General features: G+C 41.0%; 3 protein-coding genes and 1 non-coding gene across 7 annotated transcripts; 2 read left to right on the plus strand and 2 right to left on the minus strand.

The window, feature by feature from the left end:
• TRNAN-GUU (transfer RNA asparagine (anticodon GUU)) lies at positions 1–74 on the plus strand. Its single transcript has one exon. It is a non-coding gene; the product is annotated as a tRNA-Asn (tRNA).
• A 111-nt stretch (positions 75–185) lies between these two features.
• Positions 186–2,844, minus strand: LOC127766943 (BTB/POZ domain-containing protein At1g03010-like). Of its 2 annotated transcripts, none has more exons than XM_052292120.1 (4): positions 2,734–2,844; positions 2,524–2,590; positions 1,168–2,436; positions 186–1,097 (listed from the first exon to the last, which is right to left on the minus strand). In XM_052292120.1, exons 1-4 carry the CDS (start codon positions 2,823–2,825, stop codon positions 504–506), a joined length of 2,022 nt encoding a protein of 673 aa, XP_052148080.1. In that variant the 5' UTR covers positions 2,826–2,844; the 3' UTR covers positions 186–503. The 2 variants fall into 2 exon arrangements, with proteins under 2 accessions (XP_052148080.1, XP_052148081.1); XM_052292121.1 differs by having other exon boundaries at positions 1,168–2,424; positions 2,734–2,839.
• A 4,285-nt stretch (positions 2,845–7,129) lies between these two features.
• LOC127766945 (CRS2-like protein, chloroplastic) lies at positions 7,130–11,315 on the plus strand. Of its 3 annotated transcripts, XR_008016320.1 has the most exons (10): positions 7,310–7,578; positions 7,732–7,959; positions 8,031–8,115; positions 8,238–8,305; positions 8,871–8,921; positions 8,996–9,069; positions 9,480–9,538; positions 9,610–9,686; positions 10,304–10,585; positions 10,775–11,315. XR_008016320.1 is itself a non-coding variant. In XM_052292124.1 (9 exons), exons 2-9 carry the CDS (start codon positions 7,792–7,794, stop codon positions 10,433–10,435), a joined length of 714 nt encoding a protein of 237 aa, XP_052148084.1. In that variant the 5' UTR covers positions 7,130–7,439; positions 7,732–7,791; the 3' UTR covers positions 10,436–10,664. The 3 variants fall into 3 exon arrangements, 2 of the variants coding, with proteins under 2 accessions (XP_052148084.1, XP_052148083.1); XM_052292124.1 differs by lacking the exon at positions 10,775–11,315 and having other exon boundaries at positions 7,130–7,439; positions 10,304–10,664; XM_052292123.1 differs by lacking the exon at positions 10,775–11,315 and having other exon boundaries at positions 10,304–10,664.
• On the minus strand, positions 11,207–21,908 carry LOC127766944 (tau-cadinol synthase-like). The gene is made up of 7 exons (XM_052292122.1): positions 21,718–21,908; positions 18,870–19,128; positions 18,301–18,679; positions 15,476–15,694; positions 14,913–15,048; positions 12,017–12,265; positions 11,207–11,801 (listed from the first exon to the last, which is right to left on the minus strand). The coding sequence occupies exons 1-7, from the start codon at positions 21,817–21,819 to the stop codon at positions 11,508–11,510; spliced, it is 1,638 nt and encodes a 545-aa protein (XP_052148082.1). The 5' UTR covers positions 21,820–21,908; the 3' UTR covers positions 11,207–11,507.
• Positions 21,909–27,991: the final 6,083 nt, after the last annotated feature.

The raw sequence follows: 27,991 nt of genomic DNA on the forward strand, positions 1-27,991 counted from the left end.
GCTGGAGTAGCTCAGATGGTTAGAGCGTGTGGCTGTTAACCACAAGGTCGAAGGTTCAAACCCTTCCTCTAGCGATATTTTTTATAATTTTTTTAGACTTTTCTGCTTTGCTGTTTGAACAATTTATATATGTGAGAATTTCAGCAATTTCTGCTTTGTTGTTTTGAACAATTTATTTTCCGCTTTGCTGTTTGAACAATTTGTGTGTGAGAGAATTTCAACATTTAGCATGCGTGACAAGTTTTAAATGTGTTAGTAGCTTTGTAGCTCTCAGCGAGAGGAAGAACAAATCAGCCATCTTATACATAACAGCAACTTAGCATATGATCCATAATCTGCACATTAATTTGTACACCTACATCGAAATCATCCATCCGTCCATCCATCCATAACAATCCCCATATTACAACAACTGCAAATTCGCATCCAAATCCCACAAAAAATTCACAACAACAACAGCATCCAAAAATCCATTAATTGTACCACCACCATCGTCATCACGATCAGGAGATGGAGTGGCGGCGGCGGCGCTGGAAGAGGACCTTGGCGTCGGCGGTGGCCTTGGCGCCGAGCTGCTGGAGGCCCGGCTCGGCGGCGGCGCCCCGGAAGTGGAAGAGCGAGCCGAGTCGCCGCGCGAGGCCGCGGAGGAGGCGGTTCGCCGGGCCGACGCGCACCAGCTCCCGCCGCATGCTCACCTGGTCCTTCTCCAGGTCCGTCAGCCGCATCCGCATCCGCGCCACCTCCAGCTTCAGCTCCCGGTTCTCCCGCCGCACCGACGCGTAGCTGTCCCGCGGCGACATCGCCCCGCTACCCACCCCGCTCCCCGACCGCGGCGCCGCGGCGGCGGCGGCGCACCCGAAGAAGAGCGCCGCGTCGTGCGCGCCGCCGATGCTGGTGTTAGTGGTTGTGGTGGTGGTGCCGGTGGCCTGGATCGCGCTGCGGAGGCGGAGCTGCTCGAAGTAGAGCACCTGCACGGCCATCTGCACGGGGAGGCGCTCGTTCTGCGCCGCGTGGCTGCACGCGTCCGGGGTCAGGCGCTGGCAGTCGATCGCCTTGCACATCCTGTACCTCTCGGCTTCCTTGATGTTCGGGTGCACCTGCTCGATCAAAATCATCGAGAGTTAGTCGTATCGGAGAAGAAGATGGCAATGTCGCTTGCTTGCTTGCCTTGAGGAAGATGTCGACGGCGCGGTAGAGGCCGTCGGTGACGAGGCGGGCGTGGTCGGGGAGGAGCTCGGCGAGGGAGATGAACTTGGAGGGGAGGAGGTTGGAGTCGAGGGCGATCTCGGCGAGGTAGCTGTCGAGCAGCTTCGACGCCTTCACGAGGAGGCTCTGCTTGGGGGACCTCGGGCTGTCGTAGTCGAACGCGCCGCACCCGCCGCCGACGACGACGGCGTCCTCGTCGTTGCTGTCGTCGTCGAGGTTGAGGAACACCGCGAAGATCCTCGCCACCACGTCCGTGTCGTACAGCGTGTGCTCCACCGCCGCCGCCGCCGCCGCGGCGGAGACGGGCCCGGCGGCAACGAGGATGTCCTCCAGGATGGCCTGGTCGAGCTGCATCCCGATCCGCTTCTCCAGGTCGGCCCTGCAGATGCTCGACGCCGACGCCGCCATCGCCGTCTTGAGGAGCCCCGACAGGAAGGCCATCGGCACGGGGCTCTTCTTCGACTGCGCCGGGAGCAACCCCACGATGGTCTCCACCACGGCGCGCTGCTTCTTGACGGCGTCGGTGTCGCCGCCGCCGCCGCCGCATTTGGCGGCGGCCGCGATGTCCCTCGCCATGAGCCCGTGGAGCGAGTTCTGGGCGTAGTTGATGAGGATGCGGGTGACCGTCTCCTGCTTGAGCCCCTTGGACTTGACGGCGGAGAGCAGCCGCTGGAAGAAGTCGAGCCCGAGGCCGGCGACTGACTTGCCCCACCAGTCCCCCGGCGAGTCGAGGTCGCCGGCGGCGGCGGCGGCGGCCACCACCACCGCCTGCGGCGGCGGCGGCGGCGGCTTGAGCTGGTCCAGCTTGGACAGCCCGGAGGTGAGCTGCTCCTTGCAGACGTTGTTGGCGATGGCGGCGATGAGGCGCGGGACGAGGTTGACGTCCTCGGCGGCCGGGAGCAGCGCCTCGCAGCTGCGGAGCACGGCGACGGAGCCGGCGATGCTGGGGAGCACGGCGTCGCGGAGGAACGCCTCGGCGCGGAGCTCCAGGTTCTTGTCGGAGAAGTCCTCCGTCATCTGCAGGTAGTGCGCGGCGCACCGGAGCATGGCGACGTTGCCCACCGTGACGTCCACGCCCACGCCGTAGCAGAACTTGGCGGCGAGCTCGAACGCCGCCGCGCCGCCCGGCGTGCCGTGGAGCCCGAGGCGCGCCAGCTTGCCGTCCTTGGCCTCCGCCACCGCCCGCCGGATCTTGCCGCTCCGGGACACCAGCGGGAACTGCGCGAGCAGCTATGCCGTCGCCATTAGCACACCATTCTTAATCTCGATTTCTTCGTGCAACCAACAAGAAGAAGAAGAAGATGAACCTGCTCTTACCTTGTGCAGGGCGAAGCTGGACGTGCCGACCTCGACGGTGAGGTCGCTGGAGACGTCGGTCGGAGGCCTGCATGCAAGAACAAGACGGCCACCATCCATGTCACAATTTAGCATGCAAAATCATCCATAATTCATCTGATTGTCATGCAAAATCTTCCATAATTCATGGACAGGTGACATGAACAATGATCAAAACAATGGCGTACTCACCATTCATTGGCATGGCGGCTGGTGAGGGTTGGTCTTAATGCCCTCTTCCCGGAGAAGCTCTGCCTCAGCTCTGTCACCGTCGCCACGCCCATCTCTCTCTCTCTCTCTCTCCCTCTCTCTCTCCACAAATCACAATGGAGTACTAACAGTAAGTGTGATCAGTGCAAAAGGATGGCTTGTTTGGTTGTCTCCTAGTTCAGCTGCAAGCGTGTGCTAAGCTTCTTCTGTGCTTTGCAGACTTGCAGTTGGGTGTCAAGAAACTTGTAGGGAGAGAGTAGAGAGAGAGAGAGAGAGAGAGAGAGAGAGAGGTGAAGTGAAGAGAAAGGTCTTAAATCTTATAATTAGGATTTAAGGGCGAAGTGGCGAGTGTGCGGTGTGGGAGTGCGTGCGTAAAGCTAGAGCTACATGCATGCATTACAACTATACAAGCTGTGACTCTGCATGAGTGAGTATCTGAAATTCTGAATATCTGATGGGCTAAGCTAGCTCTGTTCAAAAGTTGCTACTACTAGTAGTAGTAGTAGTAGTACAAAATAACAAAAACACTGCTGCTATTGCAATTTGCATAGTCATTTTGGCTATCTTGATGATGATGATGATGGTGAGGGCACACAAGCTGCTGCTGCAGAGTCATTTTGGCTAGGAAGGATTGATGAGCCATGAGTTACAATCTGAAAAAAGGAGTTGGGGGGGGGGGGGGGGGGGGGGGCAGTGCGCATCATGTAGGCTTTCCTGCAGTTGCTTCTTGTCTCTCCTAATGACCACTCTGATGATGCAGGGTAAGAACTGCCGGGAGGGAAAATGGTTAGCTCCAATCATGCCGATTCATGCCAAATGTGTCATGGAAAAAGATTAATCATATATATATATATGGATCAAAGTGGCACAGGAACAATGAACAGGGAAAAATACAGGGAATGTTGCCAAATTCCATCGCCTAAATTGCTGTTTCTGTCGAGTGCCGTCACTACTCCATCAGGACGTGACAGCAGCTAGGTATCAATTATAAGCTCTAGAGTTGCAAATAATAAGAGCAATTATCCCTCAAGTGATAAAACGGTTTTTCTTCTAATAATGTCTCCTTTGGAACACAGGAGTTTTATAGGAACTGAACTATCTCACATCTGAGCTTAATGTACGGTTTTACACTCGGTCATTTCCATGAGTAGAACATTAATCAGCTTCAATTAATAAACTGAGTGTAAAACTCCAGAAATGCTTATCGTCGATCGACCTTGTTATTCTTGCTAACCTCAAGCGGCATTTTGTGATGAACAATGTGATGCTCTTGTTGTCACCTTATCTCAGCATGGTTGAATCTAAACTTTGGTCTGATATCTCATCATACCGCTGGCCTCAAGATTATCTCCCAATTTTGAAGTATGTGTGTGGGGATCCCAGGGCGAACAAACTTTCTGCCATAAAAATTTGCACGGGCAATGGCTTTCTGTTATTCTTCTGGTCTAAAAGCTGCCCCCTGCTGGTTGAATTGGTGCCATGTGAGGTGCAAATCATTTGTGGCACTGACTCTGTATAAGATATGGTTCACAATGTTTATATCTTAAATTACCATGTGGAGTACTCCAAAGCAGGCTTATCATCAGCAGGGTAGTTTGCATAATACACATTAAGTCATGAGAAATGTTAATTTTAAGGTAAATCTTGATGTGCTATTCTTTTGCTTGTTGAGTTTTGTAGTCTTAAAGTTTTGTAATTTCCTTTTGCTACCAACAGAGGATCTTGATTCCATATTGAGAATAGCCTGCTACAAAGTGAAGGGGAATAATTGTATTTAATATACTTGATTGATATCTTAGTTTCTTTTGAGATGAGACTACTAGTATCTTAAATTATGTTTGATCATAAAACAAAACAACAAAGATTGATATCTTAGTTGTTGCATGCAATTACTCGCTGGATTCCCGTGGACCAGCATTGGCGTTTAACAAGAAAGTGAAAATTCCATGATGGTGCATGACTAAGCCCTGGGTTTTTTATAAGCCAAAAGGAGGATCAAAAGAGGGGGCTTAAGGCAAAAGAGAAGCAAAGGCAAAGGCCAAGGCTTAGTTAAACAAAAGGGTAGGTATTCTTTGGCACCCAAATTGCCTGGAAAGCTTAGCATGCCAGCATATGCATTAGCTCCTCTCTGTCATGTGGGCCATGCAACCTAATTAAATTGCCAATCTATATACTCTATGTAGTAGGTTGTCACCAACCGGTTTATTTTAATAAACTACCTAATGGCTATATTGGCTAAGTGCATTTCTTTAGTGTGTGAGTGTAAAGCATTTTGTCAGAGTCAGACTGGAAATCATAAGGAGGGTGGCAAAGAGCAGAAGAATCTTGTTGTTATTTGAAAAAATGACAGAGCCGACACTGAAGCTTTGCTTGCTCCCATTCGATTGTGTTCAGCCTTTCTTCTTCAGAAATAGAGTATTATTATTATCCTCATCCTAATGCTACTCTTTGCACTGTTAAGTAGGAGTATTACTAAACAAGCTAGGACACACATGCAGGTATCATAAAAAGCAGCACTGCTAGTACTGCAGTTAAATATACACTCACTAGCTTAAAGTTTACTGAATTCTAAGATGATCTCTCTCGTTGTTTCAAGTACTGGCTCGTAGTATAACTTTGATGCTTGATCACATTCGTAGGCTATCAATCATTGAGTAGCAGAATTTCACTTTGTGAACAGCAACCTCCACTAACCATTCTCTCTCTCTATTTTTTTTTAGTAAAAAAGAACTTTTACACAAATCAACCTTCACATTTTGTTCCCTCTCTCCATTTATTTTCTCTCTGATCGATCGAGCTTTGAGCTTCAGGCGTTTATTGCCAGACACAGACAACGTTTGAGTTCCCCCAAATGCCGGACTGCTCCCCATGACCAGCAATGCAGGGATATATAGCAACTTGTCCGGGAGAAGATTTCAGAGCTAATCTGAAACAACCTGACGTGAGAGAGAGGACGAACGGAACACATGACGAACACGCGAGAGAGGGAGAAAACCTGCGTCTCGCCACTGGCGCATCGATGGGGACTGCGACTCTCTCGCTTGGAATCATTAGGCGTTAGCGGGTTAGCGTAGGCCACAGGCGCCAATTGGTCATGTACTCCTATGCAGTACTATGCTCATGGTCATGGCAGGCCGAAAGGAAGGCGTCTCATCATCATCACCATCTTTAATTTGCTTAGACTCATCACTGAACTACTCGATCTCTTTTGGCTAAACCTATCATGCATTGTTCGTGATCAAAGCTAGTTAGTTAATTAGTTAATCTGATCACTAGAGATGATCGATCTGTACATGCGTGTACAACCGCTGCCTGATTCGCTACGCGGACAAAAGTACTCCCTCCGTTTTAAAATATTTGACACCGTTGATTTTTTACTACGTGTTTGACCATTCGTCTTATTCAAAAAATTTAAGTAATTATTTATTCTTTTCATATCATTTGATTTATGGTTAAATATACTTTTATGTACACATATAGTTTTACATATTTCATAATTTTTTTTAATAAGATGAACGGTCAAACATGTGCTAAAAAGTTAACGGTGTTAAATATTTTGAAACGGAGGGAGTATTATTTACTACTTGATGATGATGATCTGTGCTGCTGGGTATGTAGTAGGAGTACGCATTTACGCAATGCGGTTGCCGGCGGAAGGGGGCGCAGTCGGCCGCGCGAGCTGCAGTGCACCGCATTGCTTGATGGAGCAAAAAAGGGCACGGCGGTTCGGCGCTTTGGGGGCTCTTTTTATAATCTCCCCGGAGCTAAGCTAAGAGAGAGGCTAATAATCGTCGCCGGCGCCGCCTGGCTGTGCTTGTGCATGCACATGAACGAATGATATGATGCAACTTTTGGCCAGCACAAGCCTTTGGAAATTGGAGTTTGGAACGTGGGGGATTTACATATCCTCTGCTTTCCATGAAAACTCAACTGATTTTTCTGTAAATCCCCATGTATGAATTTTCGGTTAAAAGTGATTTGTTTAGGGATGTCAAACGAGCTCGACGTAAAGTTGAGGGATAATAAGGCCCTCTTTGTTTGGGCTTAGGCTTATTAGTTTAGACTTTTAGGTCAGTTTATTGGCTTATATGATTTATAAGCCGGTGGATTTAATGTTCTAAGTTTAATGGTGGAGTCATGCATCTATCTCACATAAGCCAAAAAAACTTCTCCAACCTAGCTTTTGGCTTAATAGTGTTAGAGTGGCTTATGGCTTAAAAAAACCAAACAAAAAAAGCTGTTTGTTTTTAGGTTTATATTTTTTAACTTATAAGTTGGCTTATAACCCTAAACAAAGAGGGCCTAAGTGGATTTATTCCAAAAGTAAAATATACTGGTCCAAATCGGCCCAAACCCAGGGAGAAATTGCACCATAGCCCACAGGGCCCAACATCCTCGCCGGTCGCCGCCACTCTCGTCCCTCTCCCTTCCCCGAGCGCCGCCGCCTCCCTCGCTTCCAGCTCCGAAAGCGCCTTCCCCCCAAGCCCAGCGGCGTCGCTGCCTCCCTCCTCGGCGATCGCCGCCTTCATTTCTCGCGCTCGAGGTCCGCCTCCTTTGCGCCGGCGGCTTGCTGGCTGGTTGCTTTCCCGCCGCGTGCCTCGGAGGGGACCGGCCGTTTCTTGTTGCCCTCCTTGCTTGCTTCCTCCCCCTCGTCGCCGCTCACTCCGCAGCGGGGGTCCCCGCCATATGTAAGCAGCATCTCGACGATCTTGTGTCGCGTAGCCTCTAAACCTGTGTGATTTACAAGGATTAGGGCGTCGAATTAGACTTCCCCGTGTAGGTGTGCATCAGAGCTGTTCGACGTAATGCCCGTGCCGCATGGCGATGGTTAGTGGCGCGCTTCCTTCCATGATTGCCATGTGTATTGCCGTATTGGCGTTGAATGAGCGAGGCTTATTAATAGTCCACATCATTTTGATTGCTTTGTATACTATTGTTTCTGTTGTGTGTCCGAAAGAATAATCTGGTCTTCTGCTGCAGACTGCCGCATCTGTTTTTGGATCTGGTGGATGTTTGGAATTACTAACGTCGAGTAAAGCCATGCGAGGAAAGCTTTGGACAAGACTTGCCCCTTTCATATCCAAGCGTCATGCTTCAACCTCTCAGACCTCATTATCTTCATCTTCTTCGTCATGCTCCGTGATAAATCCATGGCTCTTTGTTGGTCTCGGCAACCCTGGTGAGAAGTATCAATGCACCAGACACAATGTAAGCTTTGCATCTCATTCTTGTCTTGGTCATTTATTTTCAGAATCCTATGACACCCTTTTTCGCTGCAGGTTGGGTTTGATATGATAGACATGTTTGCACAGTCTCAGGGTATATCTCTAACCAGGCATCCCTTCAAGGCACTATTTGGGGAAGGTCTGGTTCATTACATCTGATCCCATAGAGAATGTATTTTTATATTTTGAGCAATATATACTCTGTTCTCTCGGTTGAAAGGGCTGAATTGAAACTGTTGTCTTGTCTTTCCATTGATGCAGGAATGGTCGAAGGTGTACCTGTTTTGCTTGCTAAGCCTCAAACATATATGAATCTCAGTGGTGAATCTGTAAGCATCACTTTTAGAAGTCTTTCCATGTTTTAGTATCTGATTTATACTATTCCTTACTATCTTGGAATAAGTCTATTTCGTGTCAACTCTTGGCATGGTTTAATTTTTGTCCCTGAACTCTAAAACCCAACCGTTCTGGTTCATGGTTTATTGCCACTACTTATCTTCCAACAGTTCTGTCTCCTCTTCAAGCCCTCAACAAAATCAATTATGTTTTTGATGAATGCATGAATGTTTCTTATGGTGCTAATTGAATCACTATGATTTGCTAAGAACCATTTCCCCCTAAAATCAATTATGTCTGAGCTTTATTTTGGTTGGTGCAACCAAAATCCTATCAGCAATCAGATATTTTAGTTGCTATGACTTGAACTTGAAATCTCAATACAGAATAAAATACATACCAATGTCTGTTTTGGTTAGTTCTGTGTCTTATTTATAGAAAGGTCGTGTATAATTCAGCTTGTAGAAATTTCTTTAACTGGAAATAAAAAAATGGTTATAATACACTGAGCCTGATCTGATGACTATTGGTGATAAGTCCCTTTTTGGCCTATTGCAGGTTGGGCCACTTGCTGCCTATTATAAATTACCACTTAATCGCGTCCTTGTGGTTAGTATTGTAATATCTAATCTTTATGAGAGCTAAGTTACATGGCAATCTGATTTCTCTATTGTGAGTTTTAGGCATTTGATGACATGGACCTGCCCTGTGGAGTTCTTCGTTTACAACCTAAAGGAGGATATGGGCGCCATAATGGGTCTGTTGATTTTATAATCATGTGTTTTAATGAAGTAATTTGTTGAAATTAATTTGTCATTTAAAAGACTGACCTGATAAGCAACTTTCTGACAACCTCATCAGGAAGAGACAACATATTGTTCCCTTCTAATATTTTTACTTAATAAATTTTTCTCGTTTGTAGTGGCAATTTCTGCATGCACCTTTCCATTTTCCCCATATGGACATGTTCTTTTTTTTTCCCTTTTACATAGCCTGAGACAGCCATAGTTCTCTTGAAAGGTCTACCAGATATAATGACACTCTTATTAGTGTTCTCTTATTTTACTCATTTATTTTACTATTAGCTATGTGATCCTATTTTCTGTTTGTAAGTAAGTTTTTTTTTTTTTTTACATTGACAAAATATTTACCTTTCTAGCTTATCAGGGTGAAGAGCTTGATATACCATTTTCGTAAGAACCGAGAATTTGGTCGATTAAGGATTGGTAGGTTCGACATCTGTGTTCATTTCCCTCCCTTAATGTGGATAAATATTCTTATACTTTAACTTATTCAGGAATTGGACGGCCACCTGGCCAAATGGACCCCAAAGCTTTTGTGCTCCAGAAGTTTAATAAGACCGGTCGAGAACGGGTAAATATCTATATGGCTAGTACTTGTTAGCGTCATGCCCTTTTCTGAGTTTTTGTACAGTAACCATTGGATGATTTACTTTCATAATTCTCACCGGATGATCGTGCTCATATGCTGGGATATATCCATATGACCAAAACCATGGCTATATTCTGCATGGAAGTGAGCCGCACCTAGATTTATTCTACTTCAGTTAAATCTGAATAAATTTTGTTGTGCTATACGCAAATGAGAGATGATTTATAGGCTTGCAACATGTCTATGTTTAGAAGATTACCTTCTGGTCAACTTCCATGTGGTGTGCCAAGCCAATCCTGTGAAGTTTACAGCCCTTGAGATCTCTTAAATCTCAAATTGTTTTAGGTAATAATGTCACCATGTCCTCAAAATTGAACTGCTGGGGTTCCTGAAGGTACTTGGAGGACTTGTTATGACAATCTCTGTCACTCATTAGCGTTTTTTTCCATGGAATCATTCTGGTACATCATATTTCTGGAAGCACCATATTTGACATAATTATTTCACTGTCACAGTTTTTATTATTCTGTATGTAGCGACCCTGAAGAATTGTGCTGTGACAGGTAGTCTTACGCTTTGCATGTTTTGTTTTATCCTAGATTGATTCAGCCATAGAAGAGGGTGTTGAGATTCTTAAGTTGGTTGTTACCAAGGGTTTGACAGAGGCTGCAAGATCATCAAATGTGGATCAGAAGTATAAGCATCTGACAACACACGACATGCAACTGTAAAGATGATGACAGACGCTGCTTGTCCGAGAGCGATCCACTATTACCTGTTGAATGCCTGATGGGAGAACCTGGTAACATCTAAACTGCTTGATTCATTGATTTGCCAAACTTATTACAAGGGCTGTCAGCCGTCTCCTTTGCATTGGATTTGTAAGTTTTGATGCTCTCAATCTTTTTTTTGTACTTTTGAACAACTGACTCAATAAATAAAAACTTGACGGTTCTGTCAGCTTCAAGATTCTATCTACCATGCGCTTTAAAGATAAAGCTGATCATTTTTCTTTAAAAGAAGATGGATATCCATTTTACGCCCGTATTCAGACCTATTACTTATACCAGGTGCTAAAACTCTTCAGCTTCTACTCCATGGACTGAATGGACGGAGCCAAAGAAACAGCAAAACTACACGGAAGAGGATCCTCTACTTACTTCCCTCTGACTTTGAGTCATTGATTGACATGTGTACCCGATAGGTAAAGAGCCCACATATCAATGACACAAGTTAGAGGAAAATAAGTTAGAGGATTTTAATCCAAAGCACACAAGAGTAAGTAGTACTTTCCGTATTACCATACGTTCTCTGAACAAGCTGGTAATATTAGGAAAACCACATGAGCACTGAGCACATATATACATGCGCCAAGCAGCCCTAGATTATTAACTAATTTTATTTGCTCTTCAGTCCAAACTCAGCGTCGAAAATTGCAATTTGATGAACAGTGATGTATTCAACGAAATGACACTTACTGTGAAAACAGAGATGCACACAGATTTTTGTGCTGCCTCAACAAGCGCAGCTTTGATCCATTTGAACTGAAATATAGGGAGAATTACACAAGTCATGGCAAACAGTTTGCCACGCACGACAACAAAACACCCCAGCAAACTGCAAGCACAAACACTTTTTTTTCTTTTTTCTTTTTTGCGAGGACACAAACACCTAATTATATGCGTGCACACAATTATTCAACACTCACAAAGAATTAAAGACGTTGCATGATGACAAGATCATCTAGGCATCTCATGTTTACTATAGGAATTCACTGCTGGCACATGGAGTGTAGTATAATATCTAGATTATGGGGATAAGCTTGACGAACAGCTGCTTGATGATATTCATGCTGAGCTTGTTGAAGGTGTAGGCGTCTTCGCTGCCTTGGTAGAAGAACATTATGCTCATCGCTAAGTAGGCGACTCGGTTCACAGCCGGCACAAGCGAGGAACGCTCAAAGCGTGCTTGATTGATAGTTTTCCATGCGTCTTCGACCAGATTACTTATCACAGCCGTGGCTTCCTCACCAGTGACATTGTGCTCCTTCATGTAGGACTCAACAGAGGTGGCCATATCTAGTTTGCCCTTCCCGTGCTGTGACCAACAAACACTTAATTAGTTACTCCCTCCATTTGAACTGACTAATAATGTCAAATAAAAAAAACGAAGGTAGTATTTTATAGAGGATTTTATTATATCCCATGCACATGTCAAAATAACATAAAAGATTTTGCTAAAATAAAAGGACACCGACAGAGGATAACATTAACGAATTTGCTGCAGCTTTGCTCATGGAATAGTATAAACACCTTGAATGCAGCTAAGTCATCCTGGAAACGTCCAATTTCGCCACAAGCCTTGACAGCATCGGTGCAATCAAAGGCCCATTCAAGGGCTTCTTTTGTTGCTAAATCACCGGCACCAACAAATGACACAACAGATAGCATTGGAGAGCCTGAGGAGATGATGGACACTTCCAAATGTTCTTGAAAGCTTGGAATGTAATTCTGATGAAACCATACAGCTTGCTGGAGGTAAAGCTTGCATAACCTTTGATACTGCAGGTGAGAAGGAAAAACAAATCTTGATGAATGATAATAAAAATTAATGCGACACCTTGATCCAAGCCGAATATATAATATGCTATGTTTGTTAGTGGTTTTTTAGCTCCAATTATTTCAACGGCCACTAAGTGAACAAGGAAAATCCACTTCATTGGATTAATTAGCATTCAAGTACTTGAACATTCAACCGATTTATATTTTTTTTGTCAGCTCAAGAAAAGCTAAATGTTTGAGACTCTGCTAGGTGTATCTTGAGCAACATGGTCAAGTGGAGCAGATAAGTCACTCATTTTTGGCTTACACCATGTAGTCACACCCAGGAAAGGGGGTGGACCCTACACTACGGATATCGTGTCGTAAGAACCCCTTGTCATCTCGTTAAGGACCAAGTGGCATTCTCACATATCGAAGATTGGTGGATGTTTGTCACCACGTCACCCTTGGGAGCGATGCGCAGGCTGTAAAGCCCATCCATCACATTAACTATAGATTCCTTCAAGTTGCCTCTCAGCGATGCTGAGCGATACGGTGTATTCAAGACGACCAAGCCTCTATTGGAAAATGGTTTTTAAAGACTGTAGTTGGACTCGACGTGGAGCCCCATGAGATATTTATTGTTACAATAGATCATACGAGGAGTTAGCTCAGGCTTATGATTGTATAATAGGATTTTTGTCTCTCGTAGTTGTAGGAGAGAGAGCCGATAGCCGTAGGGTATAAAAAACACATCTTTAGATCCTATAGAGGGGTGAAATGCATGATACGGGCAAGAAACCTGGTTTCCTACTATCTCAAGAGCTCCTAATTATAACTTTTACGAATTTGCTTGATAGTGATGAAGAACAAGACTAGGGTCATTATCCTTTGGGAGGCCCAAACCTGTATTGGTGATCATGTCTTTCTCGCTCCCGGGCACACTCAGACATGCTGTTTAGCCTATTTGCACTGAGAGCTCCTAGTTGATCCCAAATACATGTTTTCTCTTGTCTGCCGATGCTCGGACGTCTACACTTTTTTTTTTCTCTCTCTCCCTTCAAATCCAAATATAGCGGAAAGTACTGGTCCTTGGGCTTCCGTTAGCTTTCATTCAACATGTTTTGTACCACCAAAAATTCGAAGATAATTCTCACAATTAGACATTACTAATAGCTTTGGTAAAATTGGTTTGATTTCAACAACTAAAATTTGGCACGTCAAATAAATCAGTCAAAACAGTCAAATTTGAAAATTAATTAAAACCCTAATTGGGGTGCATCAAACTCTACGGAAGTATGCACGTTAAATAATTTATTCAAATATTAGTTTATTTACGGTGGATTAATGTAAATTTTTCATAACTTTGTCCATCAATATAACCACTTTAAAAATTCAAGCAAGTTTTAACTAGTCCTCTTTTATGTAAATTTCTAGAAGCAAGTCAATTCAATTCAAATTTCACATTTTCACTTTGACAAATGGAAACTATAGGTACTCTGTGGATGCAGAGGCGTATCCAGAATTTTATTTTAGGGTGGTCCAATTTGATATTTAGTTTTTTGAATTACCCATTTCATGTTTCCAACTCTTAATTCTTCATTGCTTATAAATTTTTATTCAATTGTACAAATATAATTCCTCAGTTGTTTAATAGATAGACCTTGGCCCAAGGAATATTTGGGTGGTCCCCTCATCCACCCCTTGGATACGCCAATGTGTAGATATCACACCACAATGCCCATGCCTTGGAAACTTCTATAGGTTGGTCTATTCAAATTCAAATGAGAGGGAAGAAGTATTTGGCCCTGTTTAGATCCCACACAAAAATTTTACACCCTGTCACATCGAACGTTTGAACACCTGTATGAAGTATTAAATATAGGCTAAAAAATAACTAATTGCACAGATTGCGACTAATTTGCGAGACAAATCTTTTGAGCCTAATTGCTTCATGATTTGATAATGTGGTGCTACAGTGAATATTTGCTAATGACGGATTAATTAGGCTTAATAAATCCGTCTCGCGGTTTACTAATGTATTCTGTAATTAGTTTTTTTATTAGTGCCCAAACACTCCATGCGACATCCTATATAATATCCTATATGACACGTCTAAACTTTACACCCCTTTGTATGAAATCATGAAATAGTCGCAATGTTTTATGCACCTAGGTTTCTACTCTCTCCTCACTATGTTTGTGGGTCCCACACCTCCTGGACCCCATTGAACACACATGTGGATAGAAAAATTAGGGCTTTAGACTTTTGCTTTGTCATCTAGAGTTTATGCTGTGAGATTAGAGAGAATTGTTTTTATAATTCAGCTTGATTTTATTGATTTGATTTCTTTAAATTTGTTCCAGAACAATATACAAAAAGAGTTATCCATTTTTCGTCCTTTTCTTTTTCGGTGAAATTTCAATTGTACAAGATTTTTTTTTCTACCACTACCATTCATCCTACCTTTGGTTGGCTCTTGCTATGTTTCAATCCTACATTATACATAGTGAGTGTTCTTCAACTTTTTGCCTATGATTTTGTGCCTGTTATACTTTTGTTGGCTCGATCACGATCACACATAGCAAGTGTCCATATGACTCTGTTTGCATTAACGAGGATGACATACATATGGAGTAAAAAGGATTGATGAGTACTAGTATTGTACCGCTTTTACAGCATAAGTAATGTAGTACTTCTCCTCTGATTTCAGTTCATCCTCAATCTCTTTAAAGGTACTCATTAGCTTGGCATAGTAATTCTTCAAGTACTCCGGCAAAACAGAAATGGCACTCTCATCCCATCTGTGCACAACCATTGTAGTTTGCATACAAGTTAATCAATTGCAAGATGGATGCGACCATATATATTATAATATCAATAGGATCGGTTCTCACAAGTAGTTTACTCATATTCTAGTGATAAAAAAGAATTATTCCCTCCGATCCATTCCTTTTCACTTCGTTAGGACATCAACACATCAATCTTTAATGCACATGTGTATCATTTTTTTTAAAATGTATTTTTCATAAAAATATTAAAAATATAATTATATGAACGTAGTTTTGTCATGAAAAAAAAACATGAGATGTCTAGAATGGTAGAACTTAAAGTAAATGGTCTTCTGGAAGGGAAAAAAATCATTAAAATTCTGTCTAGAAGAACAAAAATGAGCATGGTTTATTCCGTTAATTAAGGGATGAGGAAGAGTAAGCAAAAATACTTTCCCACCTCTGTATTGCTTCATTGAGCTTTTGGCCCTCTTCCAATGTAGCATGCATATCATAAGTGTCATCTAGTAAGGTTGCTAGCACGAATATCTTGGCAAGGATGATTCGTGCTTGTGCATATTTCTGTTCGTAGTAAATTGTGTAGGACCAAAAGTAGCATTCAACTATACGATCTCGAGAGTAGGTTAGTTCCACTGCACCGTATAGATTATTTCCCCACCTGAAAATAATATGGGATACTTTTAGCTTGTTGTATCTTCATAAAATGTGTGCTTTGTGCAATAAATTAAATCATAATTGTCTTTATTATTTTTTCGAACGCACAAATAGCCTTGCACATCAATATACATATTATTAGAAGGAGAGAAAATTGTACATATATGGATCGATCATATATATAGCTTGTGTGCATGCACAGCTTCATTTCATGGAATTGTGATGATGTGATTTGCTAAATCAATTAGTTGAACATCTGATTAATATTCCATTGCATATCTATACTATCTATATAGTTGATATCCACTAACTCCTAACAAGTAAGCACATCGTCAACCACTATCAATTATTATCTATTATTATCTAGAATATTTTAAAGCATATGCAAGTATGCCACATCATCACCCACTAGCAATTATTATCTAGAACATTTTAAATATCATGCAAACATGATATATCATTTACAATGTTGTATTTTTAGAACTTAATATGCATCAAATTATTATCTCTACGTCATTTTCACATTATTTAAACATACACATCTATCATTTCTATAATGTATAACATGTATTTATCCACATATCCCGCTGCAAAGCGTTGGGTATCAACTAGTAAATCATACAAAGAGAAACCACGTAGAAGTCAGAATAATAGTGTGGAATTTATTTTTTGAAAGTTGGAAGGCCTTTTTATATATCCTGCACTAGTAGTACAAATCTGAGTTCACGACAACTTAAATAATGACCACATCCCTGCAACGTTATTACAAAGAATACCATACCCAACTCCGAAAATTTAATGATATTTGCCTGTATACTTATGTGACAATTTGAGATGATGTCATTGCCTAGTATATATTGGAAAAGAAACTAATTTATGATATTGTTAGTGATACACAAACAAAATATATTGTGGCATCCTACACTAGAAGGGATACCATCATCTTAATCGGGCGGTAAGCCCCATCTCAATCGAGCACGGCGTCCGTCACAGGCTAGAAGTCACAGATGTTCATCTGTGACGGGCAATAAATTTTATTTCTATTTTTTGGCTAGCCTTTTTTTTCCTCACTCGTGTGCACCTGAGAAGAAGGCCAAGCACGCTTAACACAAAAGTTCTTTGGAGATCGGCTTCTGGAAAAGTAGTTGTAACTTCTTGGTATGAGTATTCTATTAATCCTATTAAGCCCTAGGCCAAGATGTCAAATTGAGGTTATTAAATGATTTCAAATGGAAAAGTCACCAAAACCAAAGTTGTAGAACTCATCGAGGTGCAAAATTTTTATTTTGGTCATTTCTCCATCTGACTCTATTTAAACAATTTGAAATTTGAAATTCAGTTTGAAAAATTCAAATAGAATTTTAGATCAGTGAACGACTTCAACCGAAAACGTCATCAACAACAAACTTGTATAACTCATCAAGATTTATAACTTTTATTTTGGTCATTTTTCTATATAATATTTTTTGAATCGTTTGAATTTGAATTTGAAAATATGACAACTTCATACAACATTTTCAAATACTAAATGATATCAACTGAAAAAGTCATCAACAACAAAGTTGAATAACTCATCAAGATCTAAAACTTTTATTTTGGTCATTTCTTCATACGACAAAGTGATAGTAACATTGTTCACAAAATTAACACATCTCTTATCTGGTTTTATAAACTATAACACATATATGTAAAATTTGTAAATAATATTGCTAACATTTTGTCGGATGAAGAAATAACAAAAATAAAAATTCTAGATCTTGATGAGTTATTCAACTTTGTTGTTGATGACTTTTTCAATTGAAATCATTTAGTATTTGAAAATGTTGTTTGAAGTTGTCATATTTTCAAATTCAAATTCAAACTGTTCAAAAAATGTTATATAGAAAAATGACCAAACTAAAAGTTGTAAATCATGATAAGTTATACAACTTTGTTGTTGACATTTTTTCCATTTGAAATCATTTACTACCCGTAAAATTATTTTGACTCATGAAATGAATTATTATTCTGCACTTAATTATTTTGCTATAGTTCAACTTACAAATATAAACACTTCATATGAAAAGTGGAAAAATACTTATCGGTGACGGGCTTTAGTTAATGCCCGATAGAGATTAAGTATATAGCCCGTTACTGATGAGTCATCTGTGACGGGCCTAGTTGTTATCTCAAACGGGTCTCAAGTTGGTGCACGTCACAGATGATGGTCATCTGTGACGGACCCTAACTTGAGGCCCGTTTGAAATATGGAATGTTATCTCAATTGGGACTACAGTTGGTGCCCGTCACATGGTCATCTGTGACGGGCTGCAACTTTAGGCCCGTTTGAGAAATGGAATGTTATCTCAATCGGGCCTAAACTACGGCCTGTCACTGATAGTTGTTATCCGTGACGGGCTTAAGTTTTATGCCCATCTAACATGTCTGTGCGACCATATCTCAATCGAGCACTTTTCGGCCCGATTGAGATGACTTCCTTATGACGGCCCGCTATTTCTAGGCATATTAAAGCCCGTTATATATAGAAGGATCTGTACTAGTGCTAGCTATATGGAAGTAGAGGGGATTAATGTGTGGCATGAAACAAGTACTTAGGAAAATTAAATATACCGAGAAAATTCCTTGAGCTCCCTCAAGTGAAGAAGTTGCAGAAGGTTAAAATCCAGCCTTGCAAGCTCGAGCACAGAGGGATTGCATGCTTGCTCTTGATTGTATTCTGCTATATAATTAAGAGCCTCTATCCTCTTCAAGGTCCGTGGTAAAGGTATTCGAAGGGCCCGTGTTACTTGTTGAGATAATGGTGACGACTTGAGATTTCTTGCTATTATTGTTTCGAGTTGATGCCTTGAGAACAAAATAGCGTCTTCCAATTCCACCTCGCCATGAATTAATAGGTGAGCTGCATTGTATAAGCTCAACATGCCCATGGGATCATCTATTACTTCAGCGTTGAATCTCCCATCTGGGCCTTTAAACTTGTTGAACTCATCTGCAAGGAATCATGCGGGATCTTTTTATCACAAGAATACAAAATCATCGATTTCAATCCAATTCTTTTACATGTTGAAAAAAAATGACCCATTGCATCCAGCCTCTCCACATCATGAGATACAAATTAATTTAGAGTTAATGCCAATTATATATGTTAGGTTAATTTGCAGTTTACACACATACTATACCTGGAGAAACCCATAGCCCATGCTGCCGAAGCAAACGGAATCGAAGCGCGACATCATGGAGGCTGGAGCTGTTGAATTCAGCACCATGAATGTCGCTTAAAGCAACGGCAATACGTCTCTCGAAGTGATGGTCTATTCCCAAATGTTGGAGCACATCCACAAGTTTCAATTTTTCCTCCACATCCTTGCAAGTTTCAAATAGCAAAGTTACCTCCTCCTTCAATTGATCAGCCCTATCCCTCATCCATTCCTCCGACTTCTGCACACACACTGACTATTATTGACTAACACACAAGGGGATCAAATCATATGAATTTCTAGCATATTTTTTTACGAGGGAAAAGAAGTCCATTGTACTCTCCCGAACTATTTCACTAAAGCAGTTAACCCCCCTTAACTATTTTTTATCATTTTACCTCATAATTAAACTATTAAAAATGGTTCACTTCATTTATCTCCTTTTTTTACTCTTTATACGAGTTGTATTTTAAGCTAAAACTTTTTAGAGCCATAGATGATATCATTATCAAAGTTAAAATATTTTCAAAATGTTTCATGACTATTTGCTTGGATTTTAAATCTTGATGTTTAAATAAGTCTTAAGTGCTTCTTACCTCTCTATTAAACTGTAAGAAAAATCGAAAAAAAAGTTGAGATGTATGTTTTAATGCATCTGTCATCCTACCAGAATTTTAGTGAAAAATGTCTTATATATGTAGAGGGAAACATAAAGGAGAAATAGCGTTAAAGCGTAAAGTGAAATTTTTCAATAGTTTGGGGTGCGAAACGAGTAAAAAAATAGTTTACAGGGTTAAGTGTTCCGACGAAATAGTTTAATGGATTTTTTTCTTCCTACAACATACTACTTAGTTAATTGTCAATCCCGACGTATGTATAATTAATCATATCCTTGGTAGGATACAGTAAATGAATATAACACGAATGGAGACTGCTGCAAATTAGGAAATATGGATGCTTAGATTAGTTCAGCCTTAATTTAAATGTGCTATATAAATTAGTCTAAGTTACTTACCTATAATTGTCTTACAAAGTAATGTATATAGCGAAAACTAACATTGTGCGTCAACTGTGGATTCGTAGGCGGCGGGTGGCGGGTGAAAACCTTGCTCAGCCTTGGCCCGGCCGGCAATGATGGCGTTTTCGAGCATCTCTTTCCCTCTTGAGGGCGTTGTCGTGCCGTCTCATCTTCTCCAATGGGGCTGTCGGGTGAAAACCCAATCTCGTCTCTCTTTGAGACCTTGACGGACGGCAGCGCCAGTGTTTTTGTCACTCCTCTCCGTGGAGACGTCGTCTAGGCAACCCCCTTGCCAAAATCCTCCTAGACAACTGGTGCAAGCTTGCTCTCTAGATGCATGTCCTCTTGTGTCGGCGCCCTAGCGTATGCTAGTTGGCCACGTCGGAGGGCCTAGGGGGGAGAGCGGTTCCGTTCTTCTCTCTCACCCTCTCTCCCTCAATCCCAAAGAGGTGGCTAGAGTGAGGGTTTGGTGTCGGTTGTTAGGGTTAGGTTTTAGGCGACATCGGCTGTAGTTCCTTTGTTGGCCTAGCGGTGGCTGGTTTGGTGCTAGCTTTCTCCCGTGTATGTGTGTTGGTGCTATTGATGCGTGGGGGTGGCTATTTTTTCTTCGTTTTCCTGGTTACAACCTCCTAGGGTTGTAATCGTGTATTTTTTTTCTGCTCTATCAATATGAACTTCGCATTGTCTGGTGCGTGCCATTAAAAAAAGTAACATTTATATGAACTAATTCTTTCTTTAGTTTATTCCCAAAGTGAATACTATGAAAAATGTACTATATATATGATGGGGGTTATGCTGTAGCATTAATAACTAGATAAAACCCTGCATGCTACTATGAGAGTTTTGTATAATAACTGTAGAAATAACATAAATACTTTACATAGATTTTATCTTTGATCGACTATTACAAAAAGCTACAAACAATCAATATGATGTGGTTTATAACAATTTCAATTATGTATAAATTACTTATTCAAAAGCAAAACTAATGTGGTATGGGTCAATGAGAGAAGGAAAAGGAGGGATTTTATAAGAGAATAAAAGACGGAAGATAACTTGGACCATAGATAATCATTTAAGGGTTAGAAATAACTGAGGCGATGTGGCTTAATAAGAGAAGAGAGACTACCACTAACTACACTTAGGGCTTATTCGGATCACGGGAATGTAAAAACGTAGGAATAGAAAAATCGTAGGAATATGATAGGAATGCATGTGTAAAACGGAGGATTGGAAAACACATGAATTCTGTAGATAGGATTGGTAAACATGTGTTCGGATAGGCAGAGGAAAAACATAGGAAATGGAAAAAATGAGGTAGGAGTGGATGGAAATTTTCCTTTGTTTCTCTATTGTTTCCACAGGAAAGGAATTTTTCCTCTGATTTTCCTTTGGGTTGATTCCTATGAACCGAATGACAGGAAATGAAATATTTTCCATCTACAGTATTCCCTTGAAAATCCTCTAAAAATCCCTCAATCCGAAGAGGCCCTTAGTAATGGATGCTTAGATTAGTTCAGCCTTAATTTATATGTGATATATAAATTATTCTGAGTTGCTTAGTTATAATGGTCTTACAAAGCAACTATGTAACTAAAACTAACATTTATATGAACTAAGTATTTCTTTAATCTATTTCCAAAGTGAGTACTATGAACGTACTATATATGTACATGTTGGGGGTTATGCTGTAGCATTAATTAAAAATACTGAAATTACATATATGTAAGAAAACTTATGTATATTAAGAGCTAGAGGATGTGTCTACATAAATTTTGTGAGTAGTACACATAAACAATAATATAAACATGCCTGTAACGGTTCTGGAGTATAGTTCACAAAGAAGTCGCCCCACACTGAGGGATCGAAAGCTTCTACCAACATGGGAGCAGCTGCACTAATGTTAGAAGCCATGTAAGATTGCAAACTCTGCTGCACACACACATTATTAAAAACAGTTCAAACGCCTTATATAGAAACTGGACAGCGGCTCATGGACCATGGCTGCCACAAATCGCCTTATATAGAAACTGGACAGCGGCTCATGGGCCATGGCTGCCACAAAGTGAAAGGTCAGTTCGTGGACGTTAATTAAGATATGCATGTGTATCATTGTAATGTGCTGCAATTTTTGTTATTTCTCTATTTTATTTTATGAATCAATTAATTAAGCCTAAACAGAATACACTATCTATACTTATCTTGTTGTTTTTTTCGATCGTTCTAAATTTATGCAGAACGTACCAAGCTTATTACTTGCATTTTGGACTAAAATAATAGAAGTAGTTGCATGGATTATCATCGAATACTAAATTTAGAGGTGTAATCAGTGTAAGCTTATGCCTCATCCTGGTTGGGAAGGTTATAGTAGCTTTAGGCTGTGTTTCGATATCAGGCGTTCCCAACTCCCCCTCTTGTCTTTCGCATGCACGTTTTTCAAACTACTAAACAATTTATTTTTTTTTTACAAAAATTTATAAACGAAAGTTGTTTAAAAAAATCATATTGATCTATTTTTTTTAAAAAATTAGCTAATACTTAATTAATCACGTGCTAATGGACCGCTTCGTTTTCTATGCACACTGTTTCGTGTTGGGAACTAGCTGGAATGAACTCAGCTTAGTCATTGGAGTTACTCCATCTGTCCTAAAATAAGCGCAGCCATGAGTTTCAGTGTCCAATTTTGATTGTCGATCTTATTGAATTTTTTTATGATTAGTATTTCTATTGTTGTTAGATTATAAAATATGAATAGTACTTGATGCGTCACTTATGTTTTTTAGTTTTTTTAAAAAAATAAATAATACGGACGATTAAAGTTGGACACAGAAACTCATGGCTATGCTTATTTTGGAACGGAGAGAGTACTCTAATTCTATATATAGGCCTTATCCTTTTTGTTATTGCGTTATGGTAGGGGAAAAGAGAAAAGAAAGAAGATAATTAATATAATCTACCCTTAGCTAGTATCAGTCAGATACACAGATCCAGGGGTGGATCCAACGTGGGGACGGTGGGGTCTCGATCGAGCCCCCACTACTGGCGCGAGTACTATGAAACCCCCATAAAGTCCCCGCTAAAATTTTTTTGATATATGTAGTTGAGAATGGGGGCTGTAGCTTTTATCTAATTTATTCAGACCCTCCTGCTATCTCTTTCTAGATCCGCCACTGCACAGATCATAACGCTTGTAATGTTCAAAAGAAAAAAAAGGCTTGTTAGCTAGATGAGACATGGCACCACATTTTTAAAACACATGCGCACTTCATGCATAAAAGACACCACAGTGGTGGTTCACCTATACCCACTGTCATATAGGCTCACATATATAGCGAATGACCTTATAATACAAAACATATAGAAATTTGTTTGGACTATATGGTACAAAGATATACATTGATCTTTGTCCATTCTTTGTTAGAAGCAGCGATCGTACTTATTAGGCACAATTTTAAGAATGAGGAATGAAAACAAAGAAATTAACTAGCCCCTTCCACTCTCCAAAATTATTTTTTAAAAAATATATTCCTGCACGCATAAAATCTCTAATCTTATTGGTTGCATGCATTATATTTATATTGGGATCATTAAAAACAAAGTGATAATAATTATTTTCTAGTCTTTGAAATTACTAACTAGCTAGTTGTGCCTTATATTTGGGATGAAGAGAGAGTATAATAGTGTGCGAGTGTTCATAGAGATGAATGTGCACACGTTATAAGCGTCTGCATTTGTAATAATTGTGTATCTAAAAGAAAAAAATTACTCATATATACATTGGTTTATGTCACTAGTGGAGAAATGATCTTTACTCCTGGTTCGTAACCCCCATGTACAACCAGGAGTACGAATCCGGGACTAAAGATGGGTATCTTTAGTTTTGGGTGAAATAACCGGGACTAAAAGATGGATATATAGGGCCACGTCCTGATTGATTTTTTTCTTTTATTTTTTTATGCTTGTATATATATTCCCCACCCAAATCCACACAAATCATGCACAATAAAATTATCCAAAAATCATGCACAACAAAATCAATCCTCCACAATACATACACATCTACAATCCACAAATCAATCACAAATTCATCCTCATCAACAAAAATAAAAAAAAAACTCCAACAAAATTAATATAGAAATCATTCACTATCGCCAGTCGCCGCCGCCTGGCCACCTCCTGCCGGCGCGTGGAGGGGGAGGAGAGGGGTGAGAGGAGAGGAGGAGGAGGAGGAGATGGGGAAGAAGGAGAAGAAGATAAGGAATGAGGGGGTGAGGAGGAGAAGAGAGTAGAGATAAGGTTGGGGGAGGGGAGGATGAGGCGGGTCGCTGATTTTTTTCCCAATTGTTACAACTGGGACTAAAGATAGTGGAGTGGTCTGACACAACTTCCCTTCTTTTAAACTGGGACTAAAAATGAACACCAAGCGGGACTAAAGGTAAGAAATTAAAGTGACGTCAGGTCTTTTAACCGGGACTAAAGATGAGACTAAAGAATAGATATTGACTAAAGATATATTGTTTAGTCCCATCTTTAGTCCCAGTTCCTATTCAAATCAGAATTATTGTTGAATTTGGACAACCGATTAAAGATGATTTCTCTAGTAATGTGTGTTTCCATAGGCATAATACACAGAAGTAATACAAAACGGGCAAAACATGTGGGGGCCTGATCGATTCTTATCTAATGGGAAGTAGACAACTAGTATACAGTAAACCCTGACTCTTAAGCAGGCCCGATCAGTTTAGTTCTTATCCCTATGAGAAATGATCTACTATAATTGGACAACTCCGATTTCCTTATTCTAGCTAGCCTGATCAAGTAATCAGTACATGACGCAACCATATGAAGGGCCCCTGGTCGATCCGTTCCTATCTGATGGGAACTATTCGAAGCTTGATGTGTGTGTGTGTATGCACGGCAATACATGTGGGTAATGCAGGCCCTCATCCAAATGAGAAATTATATACTCCCTCCCTACCTAAATATTTGACGCCGTTGACATTTTTAAACATGTTTAGCCGTTCGTCTTATTCAAAAATGTAAATAATTTTTAATTCTTTTCATATCTTTTGATTCATTGTTAAATATATTTTTTTATACATATAGTTTTATATATTTTACAGAAGCTTTAAATAAGACGAACGGTCAAACATATCTTAAAAATATCAAAGAGTCGGTTGTACAGCTCATATTTGTTGCAGTACCTGTCACTGCATGACAGCACCATTGACATCGTTATACGTGTGTATATTATTGATGCCGTGGATCGATTGGATCACCGATCCAGAACAGCAGGACATTGTTTGGTAGCTGTCGCAAATTCCAACTCTTGCACTGATCGCAAAAGCAGCATATCGGACAAATCTCACAAATAATGTAACATAAAGTGGACATTTTGTCCACAACCAAAACTCTTGCATGCATGTTGATTGGATCTTAATAATTAATCATAGAAGAATTAAGCTGTCGATCTCTCGCGTACGCGCTGCTTCAGCTTTGTCGTCCTGAGCCCGGAGAAGGATGCAGGCGTGTTGAGGCACTGGACCGCGCGCCCGCATACCACCGCTGGCAAGGTGGGGGCAGGGAGATGAAGACCGCCGGAGCACGCGATTTCACCTTCACTGACCAAGGGTCCGTTTGGGGGAGTTTTAGATACTGAGAAGCAGCTGTTTGTTAGCCAGCTTCTGAGAATCTAGAAAAGCTCTGAAACCCAGCTTCTCCAGCTTCTGGCTACTTAGTTCATTTTTTAGAATATGTAACTACAGATTCTCAGAAGCTGTGAACTTTTTGGGGCAGCTTCTAGCAGAAGCAGCTTTTGGGAAAAGCTGCAGCTGGGACAAGCTCCCCCAAACAGGGCCCAAGTATCCAGATCGATCGATCGATGGATCGCGTGCGCGAACCCGCATGCGTGAGAAGTGCCGACGCTTCCGGCCGTTTGATCTCCGCATATCAATATGATTATCGTGTTGATTCATATTCACTCTCATGGTATTAGACTACTGATCACTCGCTTCCACTCTCTAACCTTCCCTCCCCACCGGCGAACATCACCGGCCATTCTTCCTTCTCCGGCGACATGTCATCCGCCTCCACCCCACCGATAACTTGGAGAAGATAACATATGATCATGATATCATGCGGGATGCTTAGCCAAAAGAACAATGCACGTGGTTGGTGACAATTTCATATGGCATACGATGGATATATTGTGTGCATACTGAATATGTAGTCGAATTTGGAGAGAGTCCAAATTTGGTACGATTTGAGTTTGTAAAGTTTGTTTCTTGTATGGGAAGGTTTTCTAGGGGATTATGACTTCGTGTACAAGATTGGTTTTGTGGCTTTAGGCTACTTATCACGGATATAAATAGAGAGGGAGGGTATGTGCTCTCAGTATCAATTTAGATAGAGTTGAGTTTAGAGAAAAGTTAGGATTTTGAGTTTGTGAATGTTATTGTTGCACTTTATAGACACAGAGAGAAGTAATAAAGTTTTAATATACTTTGAGAGATTTTCGATTTGTGTTTGCTCGGGTTCGACGGTCTAACTGACGGGACACCAACGGACAGATCAGTGGCATCGCACTGGTCAGACCGGTTGGGACACGACGGTCAGACCAGAGACGGCGACAAGCGATAGCGACGCAATGGGCGGTCAGACCGAAGGTCTTCGAGCGGTCAGATCGGCACATCTACTCCAGTCGGACCGATCCACTATTAGAGAACTCATCTTTTATCCAATACCCCAAACCACAAATGTACTGGATGTATTAAGAACCGATACTAAAAACTTTTTAGTACCTGTTCTAAAAGCGCAAGTCTCAAAAATATCTTTAGTCCTGGTTGGTCTTACCAAACCGGTGTTAAAAATACAAAAATGTATTTTTAAGTACCGGTTGGTATCACTAAATATATTTTTAATAACGGTTGGTGTTACCAACCGGTGCTAAAGATGTCTTCGGGGTTAGTTTAAAAAGAAAGCATCTCTATCCAAGTTAGATGTGTGGAGTTGGTGGGATGGTTAATGGGCTAAGGTGAGAGATGTTTAGTTTGAATCCGAACATCCCACATATTTTTTTGACTTTAATATGCCACATATTTTTTTGACTTAATATGAATATTTAGTACCGTTCCTTTGGCCGATACTAAAGGTCACAAACTTTAGTCTCGATTTCCTTATCTCGGTTGCTACAACCAGTACTAAGAGGGTTTATTAAGCGATAGTAAAGATCATTTCTCTACTAGTGATCGTCATCGAATATCGAATTGAGGGTAAATTTTAATTCCGCTAAAAGTTTTGGTTTTGAGGTTTTATAACTATTCACCCCTTTGGTTGGCTTGATTCTTACTATTCGATCCAACAATACTAGTATATTTGTGTTGGCATCGAAAAGCACCAACACACGGTTCATCAAAAACAAATTAATAAAAAGATGACCATCACGCTCTTGCGACGACAAGCAACTGGTCATTTGCAAATAAAACTAGACTAATATACTCCTAGCCATAAAGAAGAAAAAGAAGAAACAAGAACGTAGAATGAATTTATATCGATTGAGTTAGGGAAACCCTTGCCGCCGCCATGCCGTAACTTCATAGCACTCGAACGGTGAATCCTCATCAGCCGACGAGTCTGTTTCACTTTCCCTTGTGTGAACCAAACCTTTCCATCTCCTTGCTCAGCCTTGATTCGCATATAGCATGCTTTCCATTTGTGTCGCATGAAGCAGCAAAGTTTTTCATTCGCATCTCTGAGCCTCCCAAGGTAATCTTGCCGCTAATTAATCTCCATTAAACAGACTGCTATCAAAGTGCATGTGCATATCCATTCAATGATCCCTCCAAACGACCTGATCATGCATGCAAACAAATAAGAGCACTACATGCAAAACTCATAGGCAGCTACCCCCACGGCTACTAATTAAAGTGCATGCACAATCAAACAGGTGCCAAATTTCACTATCAACAATTTCTTTGTGTACAATCCCTTATCTGCTTGCAACCAGCTAGCCTAAAAGCCATGGTGTGAAATGGCAAGATTCTCTAGACATATGGTAATAATGCAAGACGGGCACAAAATCTAGCTT

Source organism: Oryza glaberrima, chromosome 3, assembly GCF_000147395.1.
Source record: "Oryza glaberrima chromosome 3, OglaRS2, whole genome shotgun sequence".
NCBI classification, from domain to species: Eukaryota; Viridiplantae; Streptophyta; class Magnoliopsida; order Poales; family Poaceae; genus Oryza; species Oryza glaberrima.

Bases quoted from the DNA above. Each gene is read 5' to 3' on its own strand.
- LOC127766944 (XM_052292122.1), bottom strand. From the start codon at position 21,819: ATGGCTTCTAACATTAGTGCAGCTGCTCCCATGTTGGTAGAAGCTTTC. The intron at 18,680-18,869 runs GTATAGTATGTG...GATTCCTTGCAG, and splicing joins TGGGCTATGGGTTTCTCCAG to ATGAGTTCAACAAGTTTAAA. The intron at 15,049-15,475 runs GTGGGAAAGTAT...GGTTGTGCACAG, and splicing joins CTCAATGAAGCAATACAGAG to ATGGGATGAGAGTGCCATTT.
- LOC127766943 (XM_052292120.1), bottom strand. From the start codon at position 2,825: ATGGGCGTGGCGACGGTGACAGAGCTGAGGCAGAGCTTCTCCGGGAAG. The intron at 2,437-2,523 runs GTAAGAGCAGGT...GCGACGGCATAG, and splicing joins CCAGCTTCGCCCTGCACAAG to CTGCTCGCGCAGTTCCCGCT. The intron at 1,098-1,167 runs GCAAGCAAGCAA...TTGATCGAGCAG, and splicing joins CCGTCGACATCTTCCTCAAG to GTGCACCCGAACATCAAGGA.
- LOC127766945 (XM_052292123.1), top strand. The intron at 7,960-8,030 runs GTAAGCTTTGCA...TTTTCGCTGCAG, and splicing joins ATCAATGCACCAGACACAAT to GTTGGGTTTGATATGATAGA. The intron at 9,687-10,303 runs GTAAATATCTAT...GTTTTATCCTAG, and splicing joins ATAAGACCGGTCGAGAACGG to ATTGATTCAGCCATAGAAGA.